The following is a 26,166-nucleotide window of genomic DNA, read 5'->3' as shown; positions in this document are numbered from 1 at the left end:
ACTGAAGAGCCTAGCTAGTAGCTTGTACTCCACACTGGCAGAGAGGGTAGAGTCGCAAGATTCTGGTGCCAGTGACAAGTTCTTAGATTCAGATTTATTTACCACATGTACATTAAAACATACAGTGAAATGCATTGTTTGTGCTAACAACCAGCACACCTAGGGATGTGCTGGGGTAGTCACAAGTGTCACCACACATTCCACTGCCAACATAACATACCCACAACGCTCAGAAGAACAACACAGAACACAACAAACAATGAAACAAACCCCTCCCGTCCCTCCCACCCTCATGGACAGTCCTCCAACTCCTCTTCAGGCCTCCAGTATCCAGGTTTCGGCCTGTTGGGCTTCAGCTTCAGATTAATTGAAGTCCCATTCATAACTTGTCAAAGTAGTCGGCATAAAACATTCCAGAGGCATCAGGGATGGGCAGTAATTTATAGTATATCCACAACAGCATTGCGTATTCGTATAGATGTGGGAACAAAGAATACGTAGTATCAATCATGATAGGATGCATGGAGTGAGACTAGAGAGCACTCCAACAGAACTGACTCAATGGATTGAATGGTGGCCTCTTCCCAAATAACATTCGTTTGGCAGATCATTAATGGGAATTTTTTTGAAAAAACTTTTTAAGAGGACTCTTAAGATTCAATTCTATGAATTCAAAGCTTCATAGAGTTTTAATGAAGAGTTCAATTCTTCTCAAGTCACTTGTCGTCTCTGAAAAACTTGCGATTCCCCTGTGACAAACTTCACCTCGGCATTCCTGGAGCCACTGGTAAAGGTGCCATCTCTGACCCGTTGCTTAAACATGAACGGGAATGCTTTTCTGAAGGATCTCCTGAAATTCTCGCCCATGAATGTGTAGATGATTGGATTGATGGAAGAGTTGGCATAAGACATGCAGTTGGCCCATGTTTTGATTTTGTAGGTCTCAAGGTTGACCTGGAAGCCAGTGTAGAAGCCTTGAAAAAGGACGAAGACCTGGATGGGGCCCCAACACACAGTGAACAAGAGCACAATCACCACCACCATCTTGGTGACTTTCGCCCTCATGGCCATTGACCTCTCTGACAAATGATGTACTTTCTGGAAGAGAATATATGGGAGAGAATTACAACAGTGTTCACTCATACTGTTCAGGAAAGCAGCCAACATAATCAGGAGTAATATGCACAAAATGCTGGAGAAACTCAGCAGATCAGGCAGTGTCTATGGAGAGGGATAAGTAGTCAATGTTTTAAACCGAGACCCTGCATCAGGACTGGGCCTAAAACATCAACTGTTTATTCCCCTCCACAGAAGCTGCCTAACTTGCTGTGTTCCTCCAGAATTTTTGTGCATTGCTCTGGATTTCCAGAATCTCCAGAATCCCTTCTGCTTATAGCACAATCAAGAACCCCTCCCATCCCGGTCATTCTCACTCTTCCCCTCTCTCGGTGAGCAGAATACACTAAAATCTGAAAGTACCAACCACCAGGTTCTAGGGCAGCTTCTATCCTACTGTTATTAGACTCTTAAAGGACTTTTCATCACCAACAATGACCCTTGATCTCTCAACTTAACTCATTGTGGCACTTGTACTTAATTTGTACTGCACTTCGTAACACTTTATTCTGCATGAACACAAGAGATTCTGCAGGTTAGACGTCCAGAGCAACTCACACAAAATGCTTTGAACTCAGCAGGCCAGGCAACATCAATGGAGGGAAATAAACAACTGACATTTCAGACCGAGACCCTTCATCACGACTGAACAAGAAAGAGGAAGAACCCGGAATAAGGAGGAGGGGAAGGAGTGCAAGCTGGCAGGTGATAGTGAGACTAGATGAGGAGGAAGGTGTGTGGATGGGGAAGGGGAGGATGAAGAGAGAAATTGGGAGGGGATAGGTGGAAGAGGCAAAGGGCTGAAGAAGGAATCTGATTGGAGAAGACAGTGGAGCAAGGGAGGAGGTGAACAGAAAAACAGGGAAGCGGGATGAGGGAGGGGTGAGAGAAATTACCAGAAGTTAGAGAAATCGATGTTCAAGCCATCAGGTCGGCAGCTGCCCAGATGGAATATGAGGTATTGCTCCTCCAACTTGTGTTTGATCTCATCGCAGCAGTAGAAGAGGCCATGGACCAACATGTAGAATGGAATGGGAAGTCGAATTGAATTGAAATGGGTGGCTTGACCCTCTATGGTGGACAAAGCAAAGGTGGTGCATTCTGTTTTTCTTTCTACTGCCTCAACGTGCTTATAAATGGAATGATCTATCTGAATGGCACACAAAATAAAATCTTCTCATTCTATCTCAGTAACTCTCACAATCGTTGCTGTGTGGCTAAGCACAGCTCCAATGGCATATTGAAGTTTAATGATGAGGCCACTGTTGTTGGCCAAATCGAAGGTGGTGATGAATCAGCCTATAGGAGGGAGATTGAAAATCTGGCTGAATGGTGCCACAACAACCTCTCACGCAATGTCAGCAAGACCAAGAAGCTGATTATTGACTTCAGGAGGAGGAAACTGGAGTTCCGTGAGCCAGTCCTCATCAGGAAATCAGAGGAAGTGAGGGTCAGCAACTTTAAACTCCTTGGTGTTACCATTTCAGAGGATGTACCCTGGGTCCAGCACATAAATGCTATTATGAAGAAAGGATGGCAGTGTCTCTACTTGCTTAGAAGTTTGCAAAGAATTGGCATGACATCAAAAACATCGACAAACTTCTATAGATGTCTGGTGGAGAGTGTGTTAATGAGTCCTGTACAATTTTACCAGGTTACAACTGGCTTTTAAAAGTAGCAAATACTGTACGTGGGGGCTCTGAACACCCCGTCCTGTAATGGACCTTTGCATACTTTCTTTTAAGTATGTTTTCAAAACATTCAATGTTCAGGCTTGTCTCTGGGCATTACACAGTTTTGCTCTGAGAACGTTTCCTTACAGATGGGGAAATGAGGATCTTTATTATCTTTATTTTAAAAAGGACTTTATAAAAAAGTAAATTTATTCTCAAAATACATATATGTCACCACGTACAACCCTGAGATTCATTTTCTTGCAGGCATTCAGAGTGAATACAAGAAACACAATAGAATCAATGAACGACCACACCCAACAGGACAGACAACCAACCAATGTGCAAAAAAAACCAATTATGAAAATACAAAAAGAAAGAAAAAAATGATAATACTAAATAAATAAGCAATAAACGTGTTGAACATGACGAGTCCATTGGTTGTGGGAACAGTTCAATGATGGTGTGAGTGAAGTTAGCCCCTCTGGTTCTACAGCCTGACAAGTGAGGGGTAGTAACTGTTCCTGAACCTGGTGATGTGCGTCCTGAGGCTCCTGTACCTTCATCCTGATGGCAGAAGTGAAAAGAGAGCATGACCTGGGTGATGGGGTCCCTAGTGATAGATGCCGCAGAAGGCAACTAAAAAAGGGGGGGGAAAGGTGAAATATGAAGGTAAGCTAACCAATAATATCAAAAATGATATCAAAAGCTTTTTCAGATATATAAAGAGTAAAAGAGCGGGGAGAGTAAATATGAGGCTGGTGGAAAATAATGATGAGGAGATAGTAGCGGAGGACAAGAAAATGGCAGGTGAACTGAACAAGTATCTTGCATCAGTTTTCGCTGTGGAAGAGACCAGTAGTATGCTGGAAGTTCGAGAGTGTGAAGGGGCAGAAGTGAGTGCAGTTGCTATCACTAGGGAGATGGTGCTTGGGAGTCTGAAAGATCTCAAGTTAGATAAGTCACTTGGACCTAATGGGCTGCACCCCAGCGTTCCAAAAGAGTAAGTTGAAGAGATTGTGGAGGCAACAATAGATTCTTCCATAGTTCCAGAGGACTGGAAAGTTGCAAATTCTTCAAAATGGAGGGAGGTAAAAGGAAGGAAATTATAGGCCTGACGAAGGATCTCGGCCTGAAACATCGACCGTACCTCTTCCTAGAGATGCTGCCTGGCCTGCTGGGTCCACCAGCAACTTTGATGTGTGTCGCTTGAAATTCCAGCATCTGCAGAATTCCTCGTGTTTGCGAAATTATAGGCCTATTAGCTGACCTCATTGGTTAGGAAGACGATGGAGATGATTGTTTAGGACGTGGCTTCGGGGTACTTGGAGGCACATGATAAAGTAGGCCAAAGTCAACATGGTTTCCTTAAGGGAACATATTGCCCAACAAATTTGTTAGAATTCTTTGAAGAAATAACCAGCAACATATACAAAGGAGAATTGGTGGATGTTGTGCATCTGGATTTTCAGAAGGCCTTTGACAAGATGTCGCACATGAGGTTGCCAAACAAATAAGAGCCCAGGCTGTTACAAGAAAGATATGCATGGATAGAGTTTTGGCTGATTGGCAGGAGACAAAGAGTGGGATTAAAGAGATACTTTTCAGATGAGCTGCCGGTAGCTAGTGGTGTTCTGTTTTGGGCCTGCTTCTTTTTATGTTGTATGTCAATGATTTGGATGATGGAATTGATGGCTTTGTGGTCAAGTTTGTGGACAATACAAAGACAGACGGAGAGGCAGGTAGTGTTGAGGAAGCAGAGAGGCTACAGAAGGACTTGGACAGATTAGGAGAATGGGTAAAGAAGTAGCAGATGAAAACAGCGTCAGGATGTGTCTGGTCTTGCACTTTGGTAAAAGAAATAAAAGCATAGACTATTTACTAAACAGAGTGAAAATTCAAAACTCCGAGCCGCAAAAAGATTTGGAAATGCTCGTGCAGGATTCCCTAAGGGTTAACTTACAGATTGAGTCAGCGGTGAGGAAGGCAAATGTAATATTAGCAATTATTTCAAGAGGCCTAGAATATAAAAACAAGGGTGTAATGCTGAGGCTGTGTAAAGCACTGGTGAGGCCTCACTTGGAATATTGTGAGCAATTTTGGGCCCTTATTTCAGAAGTGATGTGCTGAAATTGGAGAAGGTTCGGAGGAGGTTCATGAGAATGATTCTGGGAATGAAACGGTTATCGTGTCCTCAGTGATTGAGCTCTGGGCCTGTACTCGCTGGAATTTAGATGAAAGAGGAGGGATTTCATTGACACCTATCGAATGTTGAAAGGCCTAGATAAAGTGGATGTGAAGAGAATGCTTCCTTTGGTGGGGACGTCTAGGACTAGAGGGCACAGCTCAAAACAGAGGGACAGAGATGAGGAGGAATTTCTTCAGCCAGAGGGTTGTGAAATTCATTGCCACCGGTGGCCGTGCAGACCATTCCACCAGATGCATTTAAAGCAGAGGTTAATAGCTTCTCAATTAGTCAGGGCTTGAAAGGTTATGGGAAGAAGGAAGGAGAATGGAGTTGAGAGGGAAATGGATCCACCATGATGAAACAGCTCCAATGTCTTATGGACGTATTTTTCCAGCCTCACAAAAGTCAATTTATTATAAAAATACCCGTATTTCACCGTTATTACCAAAGTACGTATATGTCACCATATAGTACCCTGAGGTTCATTTTCTTGCGGGCATTCCCAGTAAATACAAAGAAACACACAAGAATCAATGAAAAACTACAGACACAGTCAAACACTCGATGTGCAAAAGACAATGAATTGTTCCAATACAAAAAGAAAGACAAATATTATTAATAATAAATAGTATTTGCAAATATGAGTTGTAGAGTGTTTGTAAGCGAGTCCGTAGGTTGTTGAGGTGAGTAAGTTAACCACACTGGTTCTGGAGCCTGGTTGAGGGGTAACGACTGTGCTATAGGACCTAAGGCTCCTGTTCCAGTCAGAAAAGAGTCTGGCCTGGGTGACGGGGAGGAGCGGGGGTCTCTTGAAAGCTGCCATACAAATACAAACTCTCACACGGTACCTGATAATTGCCGTCGACGGGTCTGACAACTGGGCGGCCCACCCGCTGTAGCATGACGGTGTAGCACACGCAGATGGTGCCCAGAGGCAGGAGGTAGGCAGCAAGGAAGGTGTAGACGATGAAGACTTTCTGCTGGGACTCTGTGGGGAATGCCTCAACGCAGTACGTCTGTAGACCATACCAATAGCCCTTTGCTATCCTGTGGTACAGAGCCATGGGGACAGCCAGAACGAAGGAACCTCAAAATGATTAAAAAAGGAAGAGTACAACAGGAAAAGAAGGGTTAAGTGATGTCGTGCACCCGGTGGTAAAATTCCATCTTCCCCAGGACATACAGGTGCCTTCATAGAGAGCATCCTCACATCAGCCTCTAGCTGTCTGGTCTGGTGCAGCATCCTCCCACAACATACAAAAACTACAGCAAACTATCAGGTCAGCAGATACGGTCATTGGCCGTAATCCCCCATCGCCGCAGGACTTGTATGTGTCCAGGACAAAGAAACAGGCAGGAAATCATTGTGGCCACTACCCACCCTTCAAAATGTCTTTTCCAAAAGCTCTCTCCTGGAAAGTGCTACAGGGCTATTAAAACAAAAACTTCACACCATCTTAAAAGTTCCATCCAGCAATCAGTTAATCTGATCGACCATTCTAGTTCTGCCCCTCTATCTATTACACCCACCACTGCACTGTAAACACTTTAAAACACTTTTTACAATCACCATATGCTAACTATGTATATTTCTAGTTCCAGGAATCCAGAGATTTGAACCTAAGATCCCTCTTTACATCATAAAAATAAAGATTAGCTTTATTTGTCACGTGTACATTGAATCATGGAGTGAAACGTGTTGTTTGCACAACAACCAGTACTACTGAAGGGCGTGCTGGAAGCAGCTCGCAAATGCTCCCTTGCTTCTGGTGCCAACATAGCAGCCCATGATTCACTAACCCTAACCCGTATAGATTTGAAATGTGGGAGGAACCTGCCGGAAACCCATGTGATCACATGGAAAACATACAAACTCCTCACAAAAACAGTGGGAGCTGAACCCCTATCACTGGAGGTGTAAACCATTGCTCTAACTTCCATGCTTTCCCCTTGCAAGCGACCTCCATCTCTCCTGGCTCCCAGCCCAGAATGGGATCTCATCCGCAGACTCACGGCCCACGGCCCTCCCCACACCGCACACCTGTCCGTCCAACTCACCGATCCAGATCACCACGCTTACCACCATCGCCAGCCGGGGGGTGCGGTGGCGCAGTGACTGAAGTGGGTAGGCCGTGGCGTAGCAGCGATCCAAGCTCATGGCCATTAGTGTTATACAGGTGGCCTGGACAGTGACCTGGAGTGAAGAGGGGAAGGAGAAGGAGAGAGGGAGTGGGAGGGACAGAGATAGAGAGGGAGAGAGGGAGAGAGCAGTGGAGGTGGAAGATCAGAGCAGTTAGTGCAATCACTTTACAGTGCCATTGATCACCGGTTGGGGTTCAATTCCCGCTACTGTCTGTAGGTAATTTGTCTGTTCTTCCCATGACCGCATGGGTTTCCTCCGGGTTCTCCAGCTGCTCCCCCCCCCCCATGTTCCAAAGCCATATGGTAAGGGTTTGTGAGCTGTGGCCGTTCGATATTGGTGCCGGAAGCATGGCAAGACTCGCGGGCTGCCCCCGGCACAGCCTCGCTGATTTGATTTGTCACAAACAACACATTTCACTGAATGTTGTGGTGTACGTGGAAAATAAAGCTAGTCTTTTATGTTTTTTTTCAATTGACCACTGTCAATTGCCCTTATGTATAGATAGATGGTAGAATCCAGAGGGGCATAGAGGGGTCTTGATGAAGGATTTTGGTCTGAAACATCAACTGTTTAATCTCCTCTGTAGGTGCTGCCTGACCTGCCAAGTTCCTCCAGCATATTGTGTGTGGAACTGACAAGGCTGAAATGCTGCCTTTTGCATCACAAAGATTGTGTGAGTCTCAGGGGTCAGCAACCTTTTTGCCTTTGTGGGCCGGATCGCATATTAATGAGCGGACGGTGGGCCAGATAAATGCCACAAAAAACTTGAAATATGGGAATTATCCATTTAGATACATTTAAATTTATGTTTTGCCTCAAATTAATGAATAACGCATGCTAGAAAATCATTTGTGCTTAAGGTTGCCTACCCCTGCTCTAAACCTTACAACAATGCAGGAATATGGACAGAATATATAGGAGAATCCTATGATGTTTGTATTTTCTTCTTTGTAACATCCTGCAAATTCTTACAGGCCCTGCATGGCTGGGAGATAAAGGCAGGGCTGGAGGTTTGCCCCTAATCCAATGTAGTCCCCAGTCCTGATCTATCACTCCCCTCTGGCATCTGAACCATCTGTGGCGACCCACACTCCCCCAGTCTGCCCTACTCCACCCCAGCTCCAGTTCAACCAGCATCCCCGGGGTTGAATCCATCCCACAAGCCAACATTAATCGGAGATCAATGCCCTCGTTACCTGCTGTAGGTAGTTGACGAATTTGCACATAAAGTCTCCGAAGATCCAACTGGGAAGCGGGTACAGAGTGGCTGTAAACGGCACACAGCAAACCAGGAAAATGATGTCCGTAATGGCCAGATTAACTGAAAATACACAGACAGCGAACAGTTTAATTGAGATTCAGATCGAGCTTAGAAGAATGAGGGGAGACCTCATAGAATCATTTCGAATGTTGAAAGGCATGGACAGAGTGGATGTGGCAAAGTTGTTTCCCATGATGGGGGAGTCTAGTACGAGAGGGTATGACTTAAGGGCGCCCATTCAGAACAGAAATGCGAAGAAATTTTTTAGTCAGAGAGTGGTGAATCTATGGAATTTGTTGCCACGGGCAGCAGTGGAGGCCGAGTCATTGGGTGTATTTAAGGCAGAGATTGATAGGTATCTGAGTAGCCAGGGCATCAAAGGTTATGGTGAGAAGGCAGGGGAGTGGGACTAAATGGGAGAATGGATCAGCTCATGATAAAACGGCGGAGCAGACTCGATGGGCCAAATGGACGACTTCTGCTCCTTTGTCTTATGATCTTATGGTCAGATTATTCAAGATGATTAATTTATGTTATTTCTTGCAAATGCTGCTTATATGATGGTCCGTGTCTGTGATGTTGCTCCAGGTGTCCCATTGCACTGGCACACACTGGTGCCATGATAGTGTTAGCAGTTAGCGTGAAGCATCTAAGTTCAGGGTTCAGTTCTGGTGCCATCTGTGAGCTGCAAAGAGTTTGTATGTTCTCCCGATAACTGCATGGGTTTCCTTGAGGTGCTCTGGTCTCCTGCCACATCCAAAAACGTACCACTTCATAGGTTAATTGGTCATGGTAAATTGACTTGTAATAAATAAAGGCATCCGTTAGTCTTGCGAGACCATGGATCTGCGCCTGGAAAGTCTTCACTCTCCAGGGCGCAGGCCTGGGCAAGGTTGTATGGAAGACCAGCAGTTGCCCATGCTGCAAGTCTCCCCTCTCCACGACACCAATGTTGTCCAAGGGAAGGGCATTAGGACCCATACAGCTTGGCACCAGTGTCATCGCAGAGCTATGTGTGATTAAGTGCCTTGCTCAAGGACACAGCATTCCCTTGGCTGGGGCTCGAGCTCACAACCTTCAGATTGTTAGTCGAATACCTTAACCATTTGGCCACGTGTCTACTTGTGATAAGGATAGAGTTAAATTGGTGGGTTGCTGAGTGGTACTGCTCAGTGCTAGAAGGGCCTGATCCACATTCTATCTCTAAATAAATTGACATGACAATAAACTCCACTTTGACTTGACTTGTCATCACTTCCATCCATCCCCCAGTCTCTTTGACCCCATTCCTTCAGGAAGGAGGTGCCGTAACAGTAGGACAGGGTTTGTAAAATGGGACAGAGCTTCTGTCTCCAGGCTATGAGACTACTGAACCCTCCTGTCACCAGCCAGGTTTCATCTCGTGTGAAGCGCCAGTAGCATTGTACCGTTTAGTTTTTGGTCTGTGTCAGAAATGCATCTCATGCTAAATGTCAGTCGTCTGGAATATATTTTATAAGTTGTTAATTTACTTGTGGTAATATTACTTTATGTGTTGTGTGTCAGTTATATGTACTGTGTTGTGCACCTTGGTCTGGAGGAACATTGTTTTGTTAGGGGTAAACTATACATGTATATGGGTGACTAACAATAAACTTGAACTTGAAATGGATTGAGAAGCCTTCACAGTGAAGCAGAGAAGGTAATTCAAATATTCTGATCTTCGCCCACAACCCTATCTCCCTAGTTGTCTCTGCATCAAACATTCACCAGTGGTTTTCCTTGAAAGATCTACAAACTATTTCCGATGCCAAAATTTCCCTCTGTGTAAGCAGATTTTTCCCTGTGGCAGTTGCAGCCAGGTCAAGGTTAACATAATGTCCAGGCAGGAAACTGCTTTGTAGTGTACTCGTTCGCATCAATCAGCGTCACTCGAAACAGGTTGCCTGGCCTGGTTGTTATATGTGGAATCTTGCTGTGGAAGTTGTGACAAGGCAAAGGTTAACATAATCAGAACCAGGTTTAATCTCACCAGCATGTGTTGTGAAATTTGTTAACATAGCGGTAGCAGTACAATGCAATACATATACCGTAAATATATATATGTTAAAATAATTAAATTAAAAATAGTGCAAAAATATAATTAATAAAAAGATTATTCATGGATTCAATGTCCATCTAGAAATCTGATGGCAGAGAGGAAGAAGCTGTTCCTGAATCACTGAGCGTGAGCCTTCAGGCTTCTGTACCTCCTACCTGATGGCAACAGTGAGAAGAGGACATGTTCTGGGTGATGGTGGTCCTTAAATAATGGACACCACCTTTCTGACGCACCTCTCCTTGAACGCTAGTACCCATGAAGGAGCTGACTAATTTTACAACTTTCTGTAGCAAGTACGGGCAAGAATGGATTGCAGGTAGAGTGCAGGTAGAGTGCTGGTAGCCCAAGCAAGAAGAGCAGAGCAGAGCTTCCCTTCGCACAGCAGGTTACCGGAGCCATTTCACTTACAGAGAAGAGATAAAATGTGAAACACACACTCCACCTTAGGGACAATTACTCTACTAACTTCCAAGTATCATCAGTTGTCAGCTTGGAGTTTCTATTGACTTCTAACACCTGTACAGGTTTCCCCCACCATCTGAAGGTAGAGCGTTCCTATGAAACGGTTCGTAAGCTGGAATGTAGTAAAGTGAAGAAGCAATTACCATTTATTTATATGGGAAAAATTTTGTGAGCGTTCGCAGACCCAAAAATAACCTACCAAATCATGCCAAATAACACATAAAACCTAAAATAACAGTAACATATAGTAAAAGCAGGAATGATATGATAAATACACAGCCTATATAAAGTAGAAATACTTCTCTACAATCATTGCCGCACTGTTCTCCGTAGCGAAAATCTCACGCAAGCGCTCTCGGCAGAAACACTCTCTCCAGTAATCTTTAAGCTATGAAGCTGCCAAATCATACCAAATAACACGTAAAAATACACAGCCTATATAAAGTAGAAATAATGTATGTACAGTGTAGTATCACGGCGATCGGGAATACAGCGCAGAGCACACTGATGATGGTGTGTTAGACTGAGTTGTCGGAGGGTAGGGTGGTGCAGTGGTCCCCAACCTCCAGGCCGCGGACCGAAACCGATCCGCGAAGAATGCAGCGGTACAGCGGTAGCCGGGACGCACCCAGCACATCTTTAAGAAAAAAGCTGAAATGAACAAGCTAATTAATTAGGTGCCGTCCAGCATGTAAATATCGGCCCAGATCAGAGGCTACGCAATCGGCAATCGCCTCTGATCTGGGCCGACATTTACGTGCTGGGCGGCACCTAATTAATTAGGTTGTTTATTTTGGCTTTTTTCTTAAAGATGTGCTGGGTGCGTCCTGGCTACCACTGCATTCTCCACGGCCTGGGGGTTGGGGTGGTGGGACACTGGGGTGTCATCTCATCTCGTCTGTTTCCATCAGGGCAGGCAAGTCATCTTCTTCTATGTCTGCCTGCGTCGATGTCGAAGGTCGAGGTTCGTCGTCTGCTGTGGCTGACGTGGAAGGCTTGAAAAACGACAGTATGCTTGACTGCTGAGCCTCGCGCATTTTTCTATCATACAGTTCTTTGTAAGCACTCAAACTATCCTGAAAATATGCCCTAAACCTACGTACCCTTTCAAAATTAAAGTTGTACTTTTCTGCAATTATTGCAGCGAAAATCTCACGCAGTTGCTTCACGTTCAGTTCCTGGACGACTTCACTTTCGGTCCATTCGTTACGGTATTCAATTTCCATTGTTATGCTTTCCTCTTCCGATTGCATCAGCTCTTCATCTATCAGTTTTTGGTCATGGGATGCCAAAACCTCTTCAACATCATCTTCATCAACTTCCACAAGCCAAACTCACTTTGTCCTTACTTCGTTCACCATGATCGAAACACTTGAAATTATGTCTAGTTTTACACTAAGTGTAACACCCTTACGAGCTCTTTAAGGCTTGTCTGATACCTTAGAACCCATCTTGCTAACGGATGCTCACAGGCACGTGTTTAAGCAATGCCAGCTGGAATGCAGTTCCGTGGCAGGAGCTTGGCTGCTCGGGGCGTGCACTGCTTTTATCACGTGCTGCTTTTTTCGCGCACTGCCTTTTTTCGTAATGAAAACACCTTCTGTTAGCGAAAACAGGTAACTAATAATGTGTCTTTCGTAACAGCGAGGTTTCTTAAAGCGATCGTTCAAAAAGCAGGGGGACACCTGTATTGTGTATGGTGAGTGATCTTGCAAGTAAGGAATTCAAACATCCACAGCCCAGGCAAGAAAGGTCAATATGGTCAATATCCACAATTGCTCGACAATTCTATCTAAAAATACCACCAGCGCCTTTACTTCCTGAGGAAACTAAAGAAATTTGACCTGTCCCCTAAAACCCTCACTAATTTTTATAGATGCACCGTAGAAAGCATTCTTCTAGGGTGCATCACAACCTGTTATGGAAGTTGTCCTGTCCAAGACCGAAAGAAGCTGCAGAAGATCGTGAACACGGCGCAGCACATCACACAAACCAATCTTCCGTCCGTGGACTCACTTTACACCGCACGCTGTCGGAGCAGTGCTGCCAGGATAATCAAGGACACGACCCACCCAGCCAACACACTTTTTGTCCCTCTTCCCTCCGGGAGAAGGTTCAGGAGCTTGAAGACTCGTACGGCCAGATTTGGGAACAGCTTCTTTCCAACTGTGATAAGTCTGCTGAACAGATCCTGACCCGGATCTGGGTCGTACCCTCCAAATATCCGGACCTGCCTCTCGGTTTTTTTTTGCACTACCTTACTTCCCATTTTTCTATTTTCTATTTATGATTTATAATTTAAATTTTTAATATTTACTAATTTTAACTATTTTTAATATCTTTAATATTTAATATTTGTAGTCCAGGGAGTGAAGCGCAGAATCAAATATCGCTGTGATGATTGTACATTCTAGTACCAATTGTTTGGCGACAATAAAGTATAAAGTATTTCTCTGTTCAGACAGGAGAACAGTGTTGTGACTCAGGGGTCACTCTGTTCTCCTTGTGCACAAGTACACTAAAGTATGATTGAAGAATGAGTGTGGGCTCTTAGAGTCCAGTTAATTGGCAACAGCATGCCAGTGTCACTCTGCATATAAATACATTCCCAGGTGAACTATTTTATTCACTATGATCCTATTTAAAATTGAACAGGATAAAACAGGTGCTTAAAGAACAAAATAACACACCTGCAAGAACACTTAACTTTTGTGAAACTCCCTCATGTTTTAAACCCCAACGTGGTTCCCTGAAGTTATGGTTTGCCCCAGCCTGAGACAGGATGAGGCACATGAGACTAATGGTTTTCTGAAGGTTGACAATTTGTCTTGGTGGAGAGAGGCCCATGAGTTCTGAAGAGTGATGTCGTCTGGAGTTTAGCCCTGGTGGTCAGGTCAAGGGAGAGGTTCCAGACAAAGGGCAATCCAAGGAAGACCTCAACGATGGAGCTGGCGGAAGACGTGGGTGAAGGAAGCGAAGGGTCCACAGTCATTCCACGCCACTGGATCCTTACCCCGATCTGTCAAGAACTGAGTGGAGGCTGCCCACGCAGCTGCCTCCCCACATTAAACAAAGTTATGCACAGGTGTTCTCTATTAAGGGAATCCACTGCAACATCCCAGATTAAGTCCCATGGCGATCAGCAAGTGGCAAAGGGGGCAGGATTGTGAGCTCTGGAAACCCGTCAGTATACATGGATCCTGGAACGGGCCCTACAGCCACCTGAAGACGCACCAATAGGCTACTGTTAGGAAAATACCATGCTTAATTTGAGTTATCATGCTACTACTGCCCGTTGCTTTGCACTCACAGCTTGCTTGACTTCAGCAGCTCTTGAACCACACAGGAGACTCCTGACACATACATGCCTTTAGCAACACAAACTCGTATGACAGATGCCATGGAGGGTCATGAAGATAGAAACAGTGTGATCATGACCACAGGTACACTGCTCCCACCACTGAGCAACTGGGTGCTGGACCTCCCAACCAACAGGCCTCAGATGGTCAGGATGCACAGCCGCTCCTCCCTCCCTGTCTTACTCGATATGGGTGCCCCCCAGGGCTGTGTGCTGAGCCCTCTGCTCAGACATGACTACATGATCACATTGTCAAGTTCATCGATGACGTGACAGTGTGGGGCTCACCAACAACGGCGACGAGACGGCCTACGGAGAGGAGGTGGAAGGGCTCAAGGCCTGGTGCCGGGCAAATAACCTCTTCCTCAAAGTCAAGAGGGCAACAGAGATGGTTATTGACTTCAGGAGAACTCAGACCACTCACATCGGCAGCACAGCAATGGAAACTGCAAGCAGTTTTAAACTCCTGAAGTGCCCATCTTGCACGACCTCTCACGGTCCCAGAACACATCCTGCCTAGTGAAGAAAGCTCACCAACACCCGTACTTTCTAAGGAGGTTGAAGAGAGCTGGTCAATGCACCTCCATCCTCACAATCTTCTACAGGTGCATCCTAACGTGCTGCATCACCACCTGGTGTGGAAACTGCATTACAAGACAGCTCTATAATGGACAGTCAAAACTGCCTAGTACATCGCCAGCACCAGCCTACCTCTCAAGAGGGGCATTTATACAGAAAAGTAACAGATTCTCCCACAATATCACAAAGGATCCCACCAACCCTGCTCATGGTCTGTTTTTCCCATTTTCATCAGGGAGGAGGCAAAATAGCATCCGCACCAGGATCACCAAGAACAGTACTTTCCCCAAGAAGTAAGGCACCACTACTACCTAATCATTTCCTATCAAAGTCTGACACTCCTCTACCTAGTGTCACTTTATCAAAGATTCATGTATTATCAAAGTGTACGACTCTGAAATTCTCCTTCTCCAGATAGCCACAAAACCAAAAAAGAAAAGAATGACAGCATGATCATCAATCCCCAAACCCCTCCTCCCCGCAAAAAAAAAGGAAAATGGAACAGGCACATCAACCCCCAAATAACACAGCATATAAAAAACTACAAGACTGAAAAGATTGATAGAAGTCTATAGTCCAAGTCCATATCCAAAACACAGAAAACCTGGGTAACATTCTCCAGGCACAACAGCAGGCCTTTCCCTCTCTGTCAGTAGAGCGATCCCACCATCGATCAAAAGGCAGTCTCCCCTCTCCAGCAGCAGAGCGATCTCCCTGCAATAAGGTGTCAGGCAGCCAGTGCTCACCTTCCGCATTCGTCTCGATGTTTCAATTTCCCTTGTCGCTTTAGTCAGCAAACAATGGAAGGTTTCATTGTCGAAATGAAGTCGAACATGGACCCGCGTCCCCTGCAGCCGTCTCACCACAAAATTCGCGTACATGGCCTCTGCCTCTCTGAGACTGCAGAGTGCGGAAACACCCAAACGATCTCCAAACTGCAAACCACAAGCTCCAACAGATCCAGAATTACGTTCAAAACAAAAAAAGACGTAAAAGACATAAAAGAATTGAAGTATATGGTTTCATGATCTATCCAGAAGATGCCAACCGAAGGAGCATTGTACGCAGGCGCCATTTTGACCAGAAGTCATTAGAAGTTATGTACATACAATCAATCTTTGTACATGCATAAGCTAATCTTAGGTATTTATATTTATTTTGTTTTTTTATTAATGTAGTCTTTATCTTGTGTTTTTTTTGCGCTGCATCAAACCGAGAGTAACAATTATTTAATTCTCCTTTACTCTTGTGTACTGGAAATTATGTTAAATAACCTTGAATTTAAGGCTACCACCTGCCTTCCGACAAGAGAACACTTTTAAAGAATAGTCTATATTTTAATAAAGTGCATAGAAATGTGTGCACCTTCAACTATTTAGCCATTATAAGTTTTGAACATCTGGCCAAGGGAATGAAGTGAACACAAATCATAGATCCATAAGAATTTTTATCGATAAGGTGACCATTCATACCATAACCTTTCTCCCAGTAGAAGATGTGCTACCCTGTTTAATCTGATCTCCCAGTACACACTGTCCCTGGGTACCAAACAGGTTCCATTTTTACAGACAACCATAAGTTTTGGTTAACTTGTTACAGGAGAGACGTCATGAAACTGCAAAGGAAGCTTACAAGAATGTTGCCAGGACTCAATGCAGGAGACAGAAAGATACAAGACAAGACTCGAGGGCCTGAGTTATAAACTGAAATTGGACTTTATTCCTTAGAAAATAAGAGATTGAGGGATGACCTTATAGAGATGTATGAAGAACATCAATGACATTGATGGGGTAAATGCACTAAGTCCCTTTCCAAGGAAAGGGAATCAAAGACTAAAGGGCATAGGTTTAATGATTTAAAAGGGACACCAGGGGCAACATCTTCTCCAAGAGGGTGGTGCACATATGGAACAAGCTGCCAGAGAAACCGTTTAAAGGTGGCATTAATCATTAATCAGAATCAGATTTATTACCACCAGCATATGTCATGAAATTTGTTAACTTAGCGCAGCAGTTCAATGCAATAAATAATATAGAAGAAAAAAACACAAAATAATAATAATAAATAAATAAATAAATCAATTACAGTATACGTATATTGACGAGATTAAAAATCGTGCAAAAACCAGAAATAATATATTTTTAAAAGGTGAGGTAGTGTTCATGGGTTCAATGCCCATTTAGGAATCGGATGGCAGAGGGGAAGAAGCTGTTCCTGAATCGCTGAGTGTGTGCCTTCAGACTTCTGTACCTCCTTCCTAATAGTAACAGTGAGAAAAGGGCATGCCCTGGGTGCTGGAGGTCCTTAATAATGGACGCTGCCTTTCTGAGACACCGCTCCTTGAAGATGTCCTGGGTACTTTGTAGGCTGGTACCCGAGATGGCGCTGACTAGATTTACAACCCCCTGCAGCTTCTTTTCATCCTGTACAGTAGCACCCCACCCCACCCCATACCAGACAGTGATGCAGCCTGTCAGAATGCTCTCCACGGTACATCTATAGAAGTTTTTGAATGTATTTATTGACATGCCAAGTCTCTTCAAACTCCTAATGAAGTATAGCCACTGTCTTGCCTTTTTTATAATTGTATCGATATGTTGGAACCAGATTAGATCCTCAGCAATCTTGACATCCAGGAACTTGAAACTGCTCACTCTCTCCACTGCTGATCCCTCCATGAGGATTGGGATGTGTTCCTTCGTCTTACCCTTCCTGAAGTCCACAATCAGCTCTTTCATCTTGCTGACGTTGAGTGCCGGGTTGTTGCTGCAGCACCATTCCACCAGTTGGCATATCTCACTCCTGTATGTCCTCTCGTCACCACCTGAGATTCTACCAACAATGGTTGTATCATCAGCAGATTTATAGATGGTATTTGAGCTATGCCTAGCCACACAGTCATGTGAAAATAGAGAGTAGAGTAGTGGGCTAAGCACACACCCCTAAGGGGCACCAGTGTGGATCATCAGTGAGGAGGATATGTTATCACCAATCCACACAGATTGTGGTCTTCCGGTTAGGAAGATGAGGATCCAATTGCAGAGGGAGGTACAGAGGCTCAGGTTCTGCAACTTCTCAATCAGGAGTGTGGGAATGATGGTGTTAAATGCTGAGCTATAGTCGATGAACAGCATCCTGACGTAGGTGTTTGTGTTGTCCAGGTGGTCTAAAGCCGCGTGAAGAGCCATTGAGATTGCATCTACTGTTGATCTATTGTGGCGATAGGCAAATTGCAAGAACTCTTAGCATCCAAGACATGCCATCAGTGCTATCATCTGGGAAGAAAGTAGAGGAGCCTGAAGATACACTCAAAGTTCAAAGTAAACTTATATGTCACCCTATACAACCCTGAGATTCATTTTCTTGCGGTCATCACGAACAGCTTCTCTGAGGTGCTTAGAAGGGAGTAAGCTGTCAAACCTATGTCTCTTCTCTGCCATCAGATTTCCGAATGGTCCATGGAATCAGGAATACTACCTTGTTTTTTAGTCTTTTTGCACTAAGTATTGATTTTTTAAATGTACATTTTTTCATTATAACTTGTTAGAGTGATTTTTTGGGTTTAGGTCATTTACATTTAGCAAACAGCTTTGGCTACCAGTCTTCTTTTCCTTGACAATATATTGTGGATTTAACTTGGAACAATGCATTTCCTAAAAGCTCTGAGTCCCAGTCCACAGACGATGATATCATCTGTGGGATGGATGTGAACTAGAAGGTGTGAAGTTTGCATGTAGTTTCGAAGAAAGCATTATCTATACTCTGTAAATATGGAATTGTCCTTTATGTTTAGCATGTAACATACCAAATAAATGTATTGTGAATTCAGTTTGGAACAATGGATTCCTAAAAGCCCAGTCCAGACACTGCTGGCACCTGTGGGATGGATGCGAATCAGAAGGTGTGAAGTTTGTAAGTAGCTTCAAAAGAAAGCATTGTCTATACTTTATAAATATGGAATTGTCCTTTGTGTTTAGTAAATAAATATCGAGCCCCACATTAGGCCAGCAGACCTTTACATTGAAAGCGTCTCGGTATGATGGCCGCTGTACCTTGTTTTGTCGAATAAAGGAGCTGCTTTGTATCTGCCAGTAACTCTCTCTCTGGTGATTTCATTCACGCAACAACATAACTCATAGTACTTTTTCTGTATTGCTGAAAAATGACAAGTTTCATGACATATGTCAGCGATAACAAACCTGATTTTAATTCTGATTCACTGTACTGCAAAGTTCAAAGTTTATTTATTATTAATGTACATATATGTCACCATATACAGCCCTGAGATTCATTTTCTTGCAGGCATTCACAATAAATGCAAGGCACACAACAGAATCAATGAAAGACTGCGCCCAACAGGATGGACAACAGCAATGTGCAAATACAGAAAGAAGGAGAAAAAAGAAAAATAAATAAATAAACAAACAAATAAACAAACAAGCAAGCAAGCAAGCAATAAACATATAGAACATATAGAATAGTACAGCACAGTACCAGCCCTTCGGCCCACAATGTTGTGCCGACCCTCAAACCCTGCCTCCCATTTAACCCCCCCCCCACCATAAGTTCCTCCATATACCTGCATAAGTTCCTCTATGTACCCTATAGGCAATGATTATATTCAACTTGGCAAATTGATGAACAATTAATCATAGACTGAGTCTATACAAATAGAACTCAAAAACAAGAAAGGTGCAAACACTCTGATACTACACAATCTCTCCAACAGCAACTGGAACATTGAGAACAAATATGCAGGAAGATTAGGGAAAGGTGTAAAACAAAAACATTGTTGTAGAAGCATCTTCAGCTTCCAGAACACAGACTGGGACCTCTTTAGTAGAAACGGGCAAAAAGTCAGTTCAGTGCATTCAGGAATGTTTCTTAAATGACTCTTTAATAGTCAGCCAAGAGGAGGGACCATACAGGACCTGGTGTTGAGTGATGGGCATGGCCAGGTGACTGACCTTTCAGTGGGGCAACAGTGATCACAACGCCTTTAAGTTTTAAGGCACCAACAGATAAGGACAAGAATGCACCTTGTATATGTGTATCAAATTGAAGCCCGGAACATTACAAAGTCATTAGGCAAGAACAAAGAAGAGTTAATTGGGAACAACTGTTTTTAGACAAGTCCACATCTGACATGTGCAGAGTATTTAAAGACAAATTGTACAGAGTATAGGACAGGTATGTTCCAGTACGAAGGAAGACAAGGATGGCAAGGTAAGGGAACCTTGGATGATAAGAAAGGTGGTGAATTTAGTCAAAAATTAAAAATATGAACAGTATATAAAGTTTAGATGCTAAAATCAAAGAGGGCCATTGATGATTACAAGGACTGAAAAGAACTCAAGGGAATTAGAAAAGCTAGGAGGAGCCAGAAGAAATCCTTGGCAAGTAGGATTATAGAGAATCCCAATACATTCTACACATACATCAAGAGCAAGCGGGTAACAAGGGAGGGGTTAGAACCAGGTGAGAACGTGAGTTAAAGAGTCCATTGGTTGTAGGAACAGTTCAGTGATGGAGCGAGTAAAGTTTATGCTGTCATAGAACAACATACAACAGTGATAATAAACCTGATTCTGAACCAATGTGTGAACATACAGTATGTCAGAATTTTGAATTTAATAATATTATGCATGCACATTCATATGTAGGTCTCTGTAAGTCAGATGTTCGTAACCTGGGGTGGAGGTTTCCATAGGCCTGTGGGACATAGTGCCTTCAGTACCCAGTGAAGCAAGGTTTAAATAAAGGGAGGGTTTCTGCCTCCATTAGTCTTTCTGACAGGGAGTTTCTCATCCCTATTACTCTCTGGCTGGAAAAGTATACCTGGCTCTGCACCCCCCGCCCAAGAACCTTCTGCTTTTGATCCTTCTGTCAAGGGACATAGGTTTGACAGTTCACTCCTTTCTAAACGCTTCATAATTTAGCATGGGAGTGGCCATTGTATTCACCTTCCACAGGAGATTCAATAGTTCCGGAATCAGGTCAAAAGGTTTGACATTCTGAGCACTGAGCATCTGAAGAGACCATCCTAAAGTAAACAGCGGAAAGCATGCTTTTCCAGGGTTGAAATCCCCAAGGCTACAGGACATGCATTTAAGGTGAGAGTGGATATGTTTAAGGAGATGTGGGAGGTAACATCTTTCTATATCGAGAGGGGCAGGTGCCTGGAACGTGCTGCCAGGAATAGGGTAGAAATGTTTGAGAGGCTCTTAGGCACAGAAATGTACAAGATTGGAGGGATATGGACCAGGTACATATGTACAGATTCATTTTTAAGAACTCTACAACTCACGTTCTTGATATTAGTTATATATTTTTTTACTTTCACAACTTGACTTCTTTTGCACATTGATAGTTAGTCAGCTTTATTTATGTATATTTATTCATAAATTCTAATGTTTTTTTATTTTCCTGGAAGTGCCTGTAAGAAAAGGAATCACAAGGTAGTATATGATGACATACATGTCCTTTGATAATAAGTTAATTGTGACTTCGATATGCAGCAGAAGGAAATAGTCTAGCTGGGCATCATTAGTTTAATCACTGGGCATAACATCGTGTCCAAAGGGCCTGTTCCTGTGCTGTACTCTTCAGTGTTCCAGAGCCATAAAGTAATTTTACTGACATACTAGTGTCAACTGACAGTCACTAGAAGATAATCCACCACCATCTGATCACTGAGTGCCCGACATAAACACAACAGATTCTGCAAATGTTGGAGATCTTGAGCAACATGCACAAAATGCTGGTGGTATTCAGCTATCACCCCACGGATCTCTCTCTCCTGGTGCTTATCCCTGAAAGTGTGACAAGTGCTACACCTGTTCCCTCACCACCATTCAGGGCCCCAAACAGCCTTTGTATCATGGTCCGGTCCGTGAAGTCTGCGTTCCGGTTCACGGTCCGGTCTGTGGACTCCGGACTCCAGGTCTTCCGGCTGTCCCTTGTTTCAGTTGGGCTTAATCATAGGCACCTGATGCTCGTCTTGGGGCTGGGAATATAAGTGGCCCTGGGGTTGAGTGTGGGGGCTGGAGTTGAGATATTGAAGAAGCTAAAGGTGGGAAGATGGTGATAAGAGAGGACCAGTGGAGTGAGCTTGAGATGGAGGATGGTGGGAAAGAGGAATGGAGTGGAAAAAGTAAGAAAACAAACCAGAGGTATGAGATATTGAACTCTGAGGAGTCAGGGGATGATCAAAATAGGATGGCAAAACAATGGAAAGAAGATGAGATAAAGCAATTATAAAACTGAGTGAAGATGGGGTGTCTTTTGGTGACTGGAACCTAATTCATTTGATGAAGACAATCAACAAACTTATAGGTGAGGTCAAAAGAGCAAAGATTTTATGAAATGGATCACTATTAGTGATTTGCTGGGATAGTGCTCAGCAAGGCAAAGTGATAAAATTATATAAAATAGACAGCAAGAAAGTACAATGCTCCATACCCAACAATAGAAAGTAGACCAGAGGAGTTATTTTGGGAATACCAACAAAAGTTACTATGGACAAGATTAAACAGAACATAGAAGGAGCAAAAACTATTGAGGCCAAATGTTTGAAATCTATAAGAAATGGAAAAAAGTGACAGTTTATTGGTTATGATTAACTTTGATGAAGAGAGATCGCTGACTAAAGTTTATTTAGGATATATGTGTTATGAGGTTAAAATGTACATACCACTACCTTTAAGATGTTTTAAATGCCAGAAATTTGGGCATATTGCAGTGGTCTGCAGAGGGAAACAAAGATGTGGGAGATGTGCTGGAGAATGTGAATATGGGAAATGTGAAGCAGGAGCCAGGCTGAAATTGTGGTGAGGAACACAATGCATCTTACCAAGGGTACATTAATAGTAAGAAAGAAGCTGAGATACAATATGTGAAAGTAACTCAACGAATCAGTTACATGGAGGCAATGAAAGTATTTGCTGGAAAGGAGAAGGCTATCAAGCAAACAAATACAGGGAATAGTAAACTGGTGAACTGTGAGGGCTGTAATATGATAAATAAGGATCTGCTAATAATGAGTAGAAAGGGTTTCATACTGTTTATGGTAGATGCAATTAACTGTTCAGCAAAAACAGACAAAAGAACTGAAAAAATTAAAATTAGTCAAGTCTGCAGAAAAATATCTTGGTATTACAGGGCTTAGGTGGGAAGCAGTTAAAGAAACACAATGGAGGATCAAACAGTTCACAGGCAGGAGAGATGTGATATTAATGGCTGTGTGTGTATATATATATATATATATATATATATATGTGTGTGTGTGTGTATATATATATATATATATATCAAGGGAATGCAAGGAGTTTTATTGCAAATGGTCAAAAATTTACAAAATATGTATCAGAACTTGAGGACAAACTTCAGATTTTATGTATACAAGAAACATGGTTGAAACCCAGGGTAAATGTGCAGAACGCCAACAACAAATAGAAGTACTCAAAAAGAACAACTGAGTTGGAAAAGAAATTGGATGAAACAGTACTGCATTTAAAGGACTGTTTCTGAAAAGGATACTAGTTGTCAAAAACTCAGTGGCTTGGAAAACAGATTTAAAAAATGGAGGAAATTATTCCAAAGTTACAAAAGGAAAAAGGAATTGTTGCAAAGTGAATTACTTACACTCGGATTATTAAACGAAAACATGGAAACAAATTTAAAAGTTAAGCATGTGATAATTAATATTCTTAAATAAGAAGATTTTAGTCTTACAAATGATGCAGATGAAATCAATGTAATCGAGGTGATGCAATTACTTGAAAACCATGTGATAAACATTAGGGAGAACAGTTTGCGGCACTGCTCTCTAATGAGCGCATACAGTATTTGCAAGAGGAATTGCAATTAGAGTGAAACAAATAGAGATATGCAGGTTGAACTAGGTTGTCTAAAGTAGTTTAGAAAGATTGTAAATGGAGGAACTTTTTACGAAAGGAAAAGGTGTTGTGATAAAGTGAATTATCTACATTCAGGTTACAAAATGAAAACATGGAAGCAAATGAAGAAGAACTTCAAGATCTCAGTAAACAATGAGAGACTGATTCAAGAAAAGGAAAACTTATTTGGCTGAAAATGGAAGCCTAGCAGGTGGCAGTAATGCACCTTAAAGCTGGTTTGCCAACTGCCATGAAACAAGTGTGGTTGCTGGTTTGTCTTGTCAGTATCCTGTCCTTGCCTCTTGGGTAAGCCAGGCCGTCTTTGCCGTTACCCTGAGGCTGGACTGTTCCCTTCCCTTCCCCTTCCTTCTGGAGCCTTGCCCTGCAACCTTATCAAGTTCTACCACCGGAGTGAGACCAGAAGCCTTGCTGTGTCAAGATGAGGAACTGTCTATCGTTGAGTTGGAACTGTCTGTGTCCACGCCTTCGCTAGGTAGGTCTGGCTGTTTGCCGCTACCTAGGTATTGGGAACCATCTTGTCATGTTCAGCATTCTGTGTAAAGCCCCGGTCCCAAGGAGGGGTTCTGGCTCTGTGTTCCATGTCCCTGTGTTCCTGTCTCTCAAGTCCAAGGCTCTGTTCCTGTGCTCTAGACCAAGGCTCTGTGTTCCTGTCCTGTCTCCCAAGACCACGTCATGTCTTCGCCTAGTTCCGGAGTCTGAGCCTGAGTCAAGACCCAGGTTTTGGCCAGTCTCTGACTCGGAGTCCGAACCCAAGCCTCGTCATGTCCTTGCCTCGAGGAACCCAAGCCTCGTCATGTCCTTGCCTCGAGGAACCCAAGCCTCGTCATGTCCTTGCCTCGAGGAACCCAAGCCTCGTCATGTCCTTGCCTCGAGGAACCCAAGCCTCGTCATGTCCTGTAGCCTCGTCATGTCCTCGCCTAGTTCCGGGGTCTGAGCCTGAGTGAAGACCCAGGTTCTGGGTCCTTGTCCAGTCTCTGGCTCGGCGTCCAAGCCCAGGCTCCCAGTTCCTTGTCCTCGTCCCGCTTGCCCAGCCAATGTCCTAGCCCAAATCTGTGTTCTTGTCCCAGCTCCTAGTCTGCATCCAGTCACATCCCTAACCCAGCTCTCTAGTCAAGTCCTGTTCCTGGTACTTCAGTGTCTGTCTTGCATCTGGATCGGCAATCCAGCGCCCTCCCATGTGACACTTTGCAGGTGAGGGAAAGACTGTCGGGGCCATCTATTATATCTGGTAAACTCGGTGCAGCCTTCTCTATAAGGGTGAAACACAATGCTCCTATATCTCCTGGTTCTACCCATTTCTATCTGACTTCCCATTCCCATTCTGACAAGTCAGTCCATCACCTCCTCTACCATCACATTGAATCCACCCTCGGGCTGGAGGAGCAATACCACATATTCTGTCTGGATAGCCTCCAATCTGATGATAAGAACATTGATTTCTCAAACACAACAATTTCTCCCCCTTCCTCCTCCTTCCATTCTGGCTCCCCTCTTACCCCTTCATCTCATCTGCCCGTCACCTCCCTTCAGTGCCCCTCCTCCTTCCTTTTCGTCCATGGTCCTCTCCTATCAGATTCCTTCTTCTTTTGCCCTTTGCCTCTTCCACCCCTCACTTCCCAGTTTCTCACTTTATTTCCCCCCCCTCCCCCATCCCCCACCTTCTTATTCTGGCTTCTGCCCCCTTCCTTTCCGTTACTAATGGAAGTGTCTTTGCCCTGTCCGTTCTCCTCCAGAGATGATGCCTGACTTGCTGAGTTCCTCCAGCATTTTGCGTGTATCACTGAATGCCCGCATTGCCACCCCCCACCCCCCCGGGTGTTCCCGGGACACAGGGTCAGCCCCAGCCCGCTCTCTCACCGATGTAGCAGTTAGTCGCTGTCCAGAGCTTCCTTCGGGTTCTCACCACAAACACCACCAGCGAGTTCCCCACCAGCCCCACCAGCATCAACAGGGCGAAGAAGAGGGGCACGAGCCAAGCGTCGGTCAGGAACGGGGGGCTCTCCTCGCCGGTCAGATTGAAGGGGAGCACACCGCTGCCGATGCCCGCCCGTACATGAGCCGAGACGTCCGCCTTGAACCAGCCGGCACTGCCATTCTGCGTCCTGTTAGCGCTCGACTCCATGTCCCGGACCGCAGCCGAGAGGGATGGGGACTACCGGCTCCTGGAGCGGGCTGCTTCTATACGGGGGTGTTCTGCGATACCAGCGGCCGTGGGCACATGGAAGGAAGAGGCGACATTCTGCCGATCTCGAGAGCTCAGCCCCCGGTCAGTTAGGGGTTAACACCACCTAGTCCATCGTACTGAAGGTCGGGGACCACCGCGTGTCCAGCAAGGGACGAAAGAGCAGGGGTGGATTGTTGTTGGGACTGGAGCACGGGGTGAGAGTG

At 44.2% G+C, this 26,166-nt stretch overlaps 1 protein-coding gene across 1 annotated transcript; it reads right to left on the bottom strand.

Annotated features, from left to right (window-relative positions):
• Nucleotides 1-711: 711 nt before the first annotated feature.
• On the bottom strand, nt 712-25,900 carry LOC134339296 (G-protein coupled receptor 54-like). The gene is made up of 5 exons (XM_063035672.1): nt 25,636-25,900; nt 8,317-8,441; nt 7,036-7,171; nt 5,826-6,064; nt 712-1,098 (listed from the first exon to the last, which is right to left on the bottom strand). Exons 1-5 carry the CDS (start codon nt 25,898-25,900, stop codon nt 712-714), a joined length of 1,152 nt encoding a protein of 383 aa, XP_062891742.1.
• Nucleotides 25,901-26,166: the final 266 nt, after the last annotated feature.

Source organism: Mobula hypostoma, chromosome 29 (genome assembly GCF_963921235.1).
Source record: "Mobula hypostoma chromosome 29, sMobHyp1.1, whole genome shotgun sequence".
Lineage (NCBI taxonomy): Eukaryota > Metazoa > Chordata > Chondrichthyes > Myliobatiformes > Myliobatidae > Mobula > Mobula hypostoma.
This window is presented reverse-complemented; position numbering and strand designations above follow the sequence as displayed.

Bases quoted from the DNA above. Each gene is read 5' to 3' on its own strand.
- LOC134339296 (XM_063035672.1), bottom strand. From the start codon at position 25,900: ATGGAGTCGAGCGCTAACAGGACGCAGAATGGCAGTGCCGGCTGGTTC. The intron at 6,065-7,035 runs GTGAGTTGGACG...AATCATTTTGAG, and splicing joins AAGCGTGGTGATCTGGATCG to GTTCCTTCGTTCTGGCTGTC. The intron at 1,099-5,825 runs GTACCGTGTGAG...ATTCTCTTCCAG, and splicing joins CCGTCGACGGCAATTATCAG to AAAGTACATCATTTGTCAGA.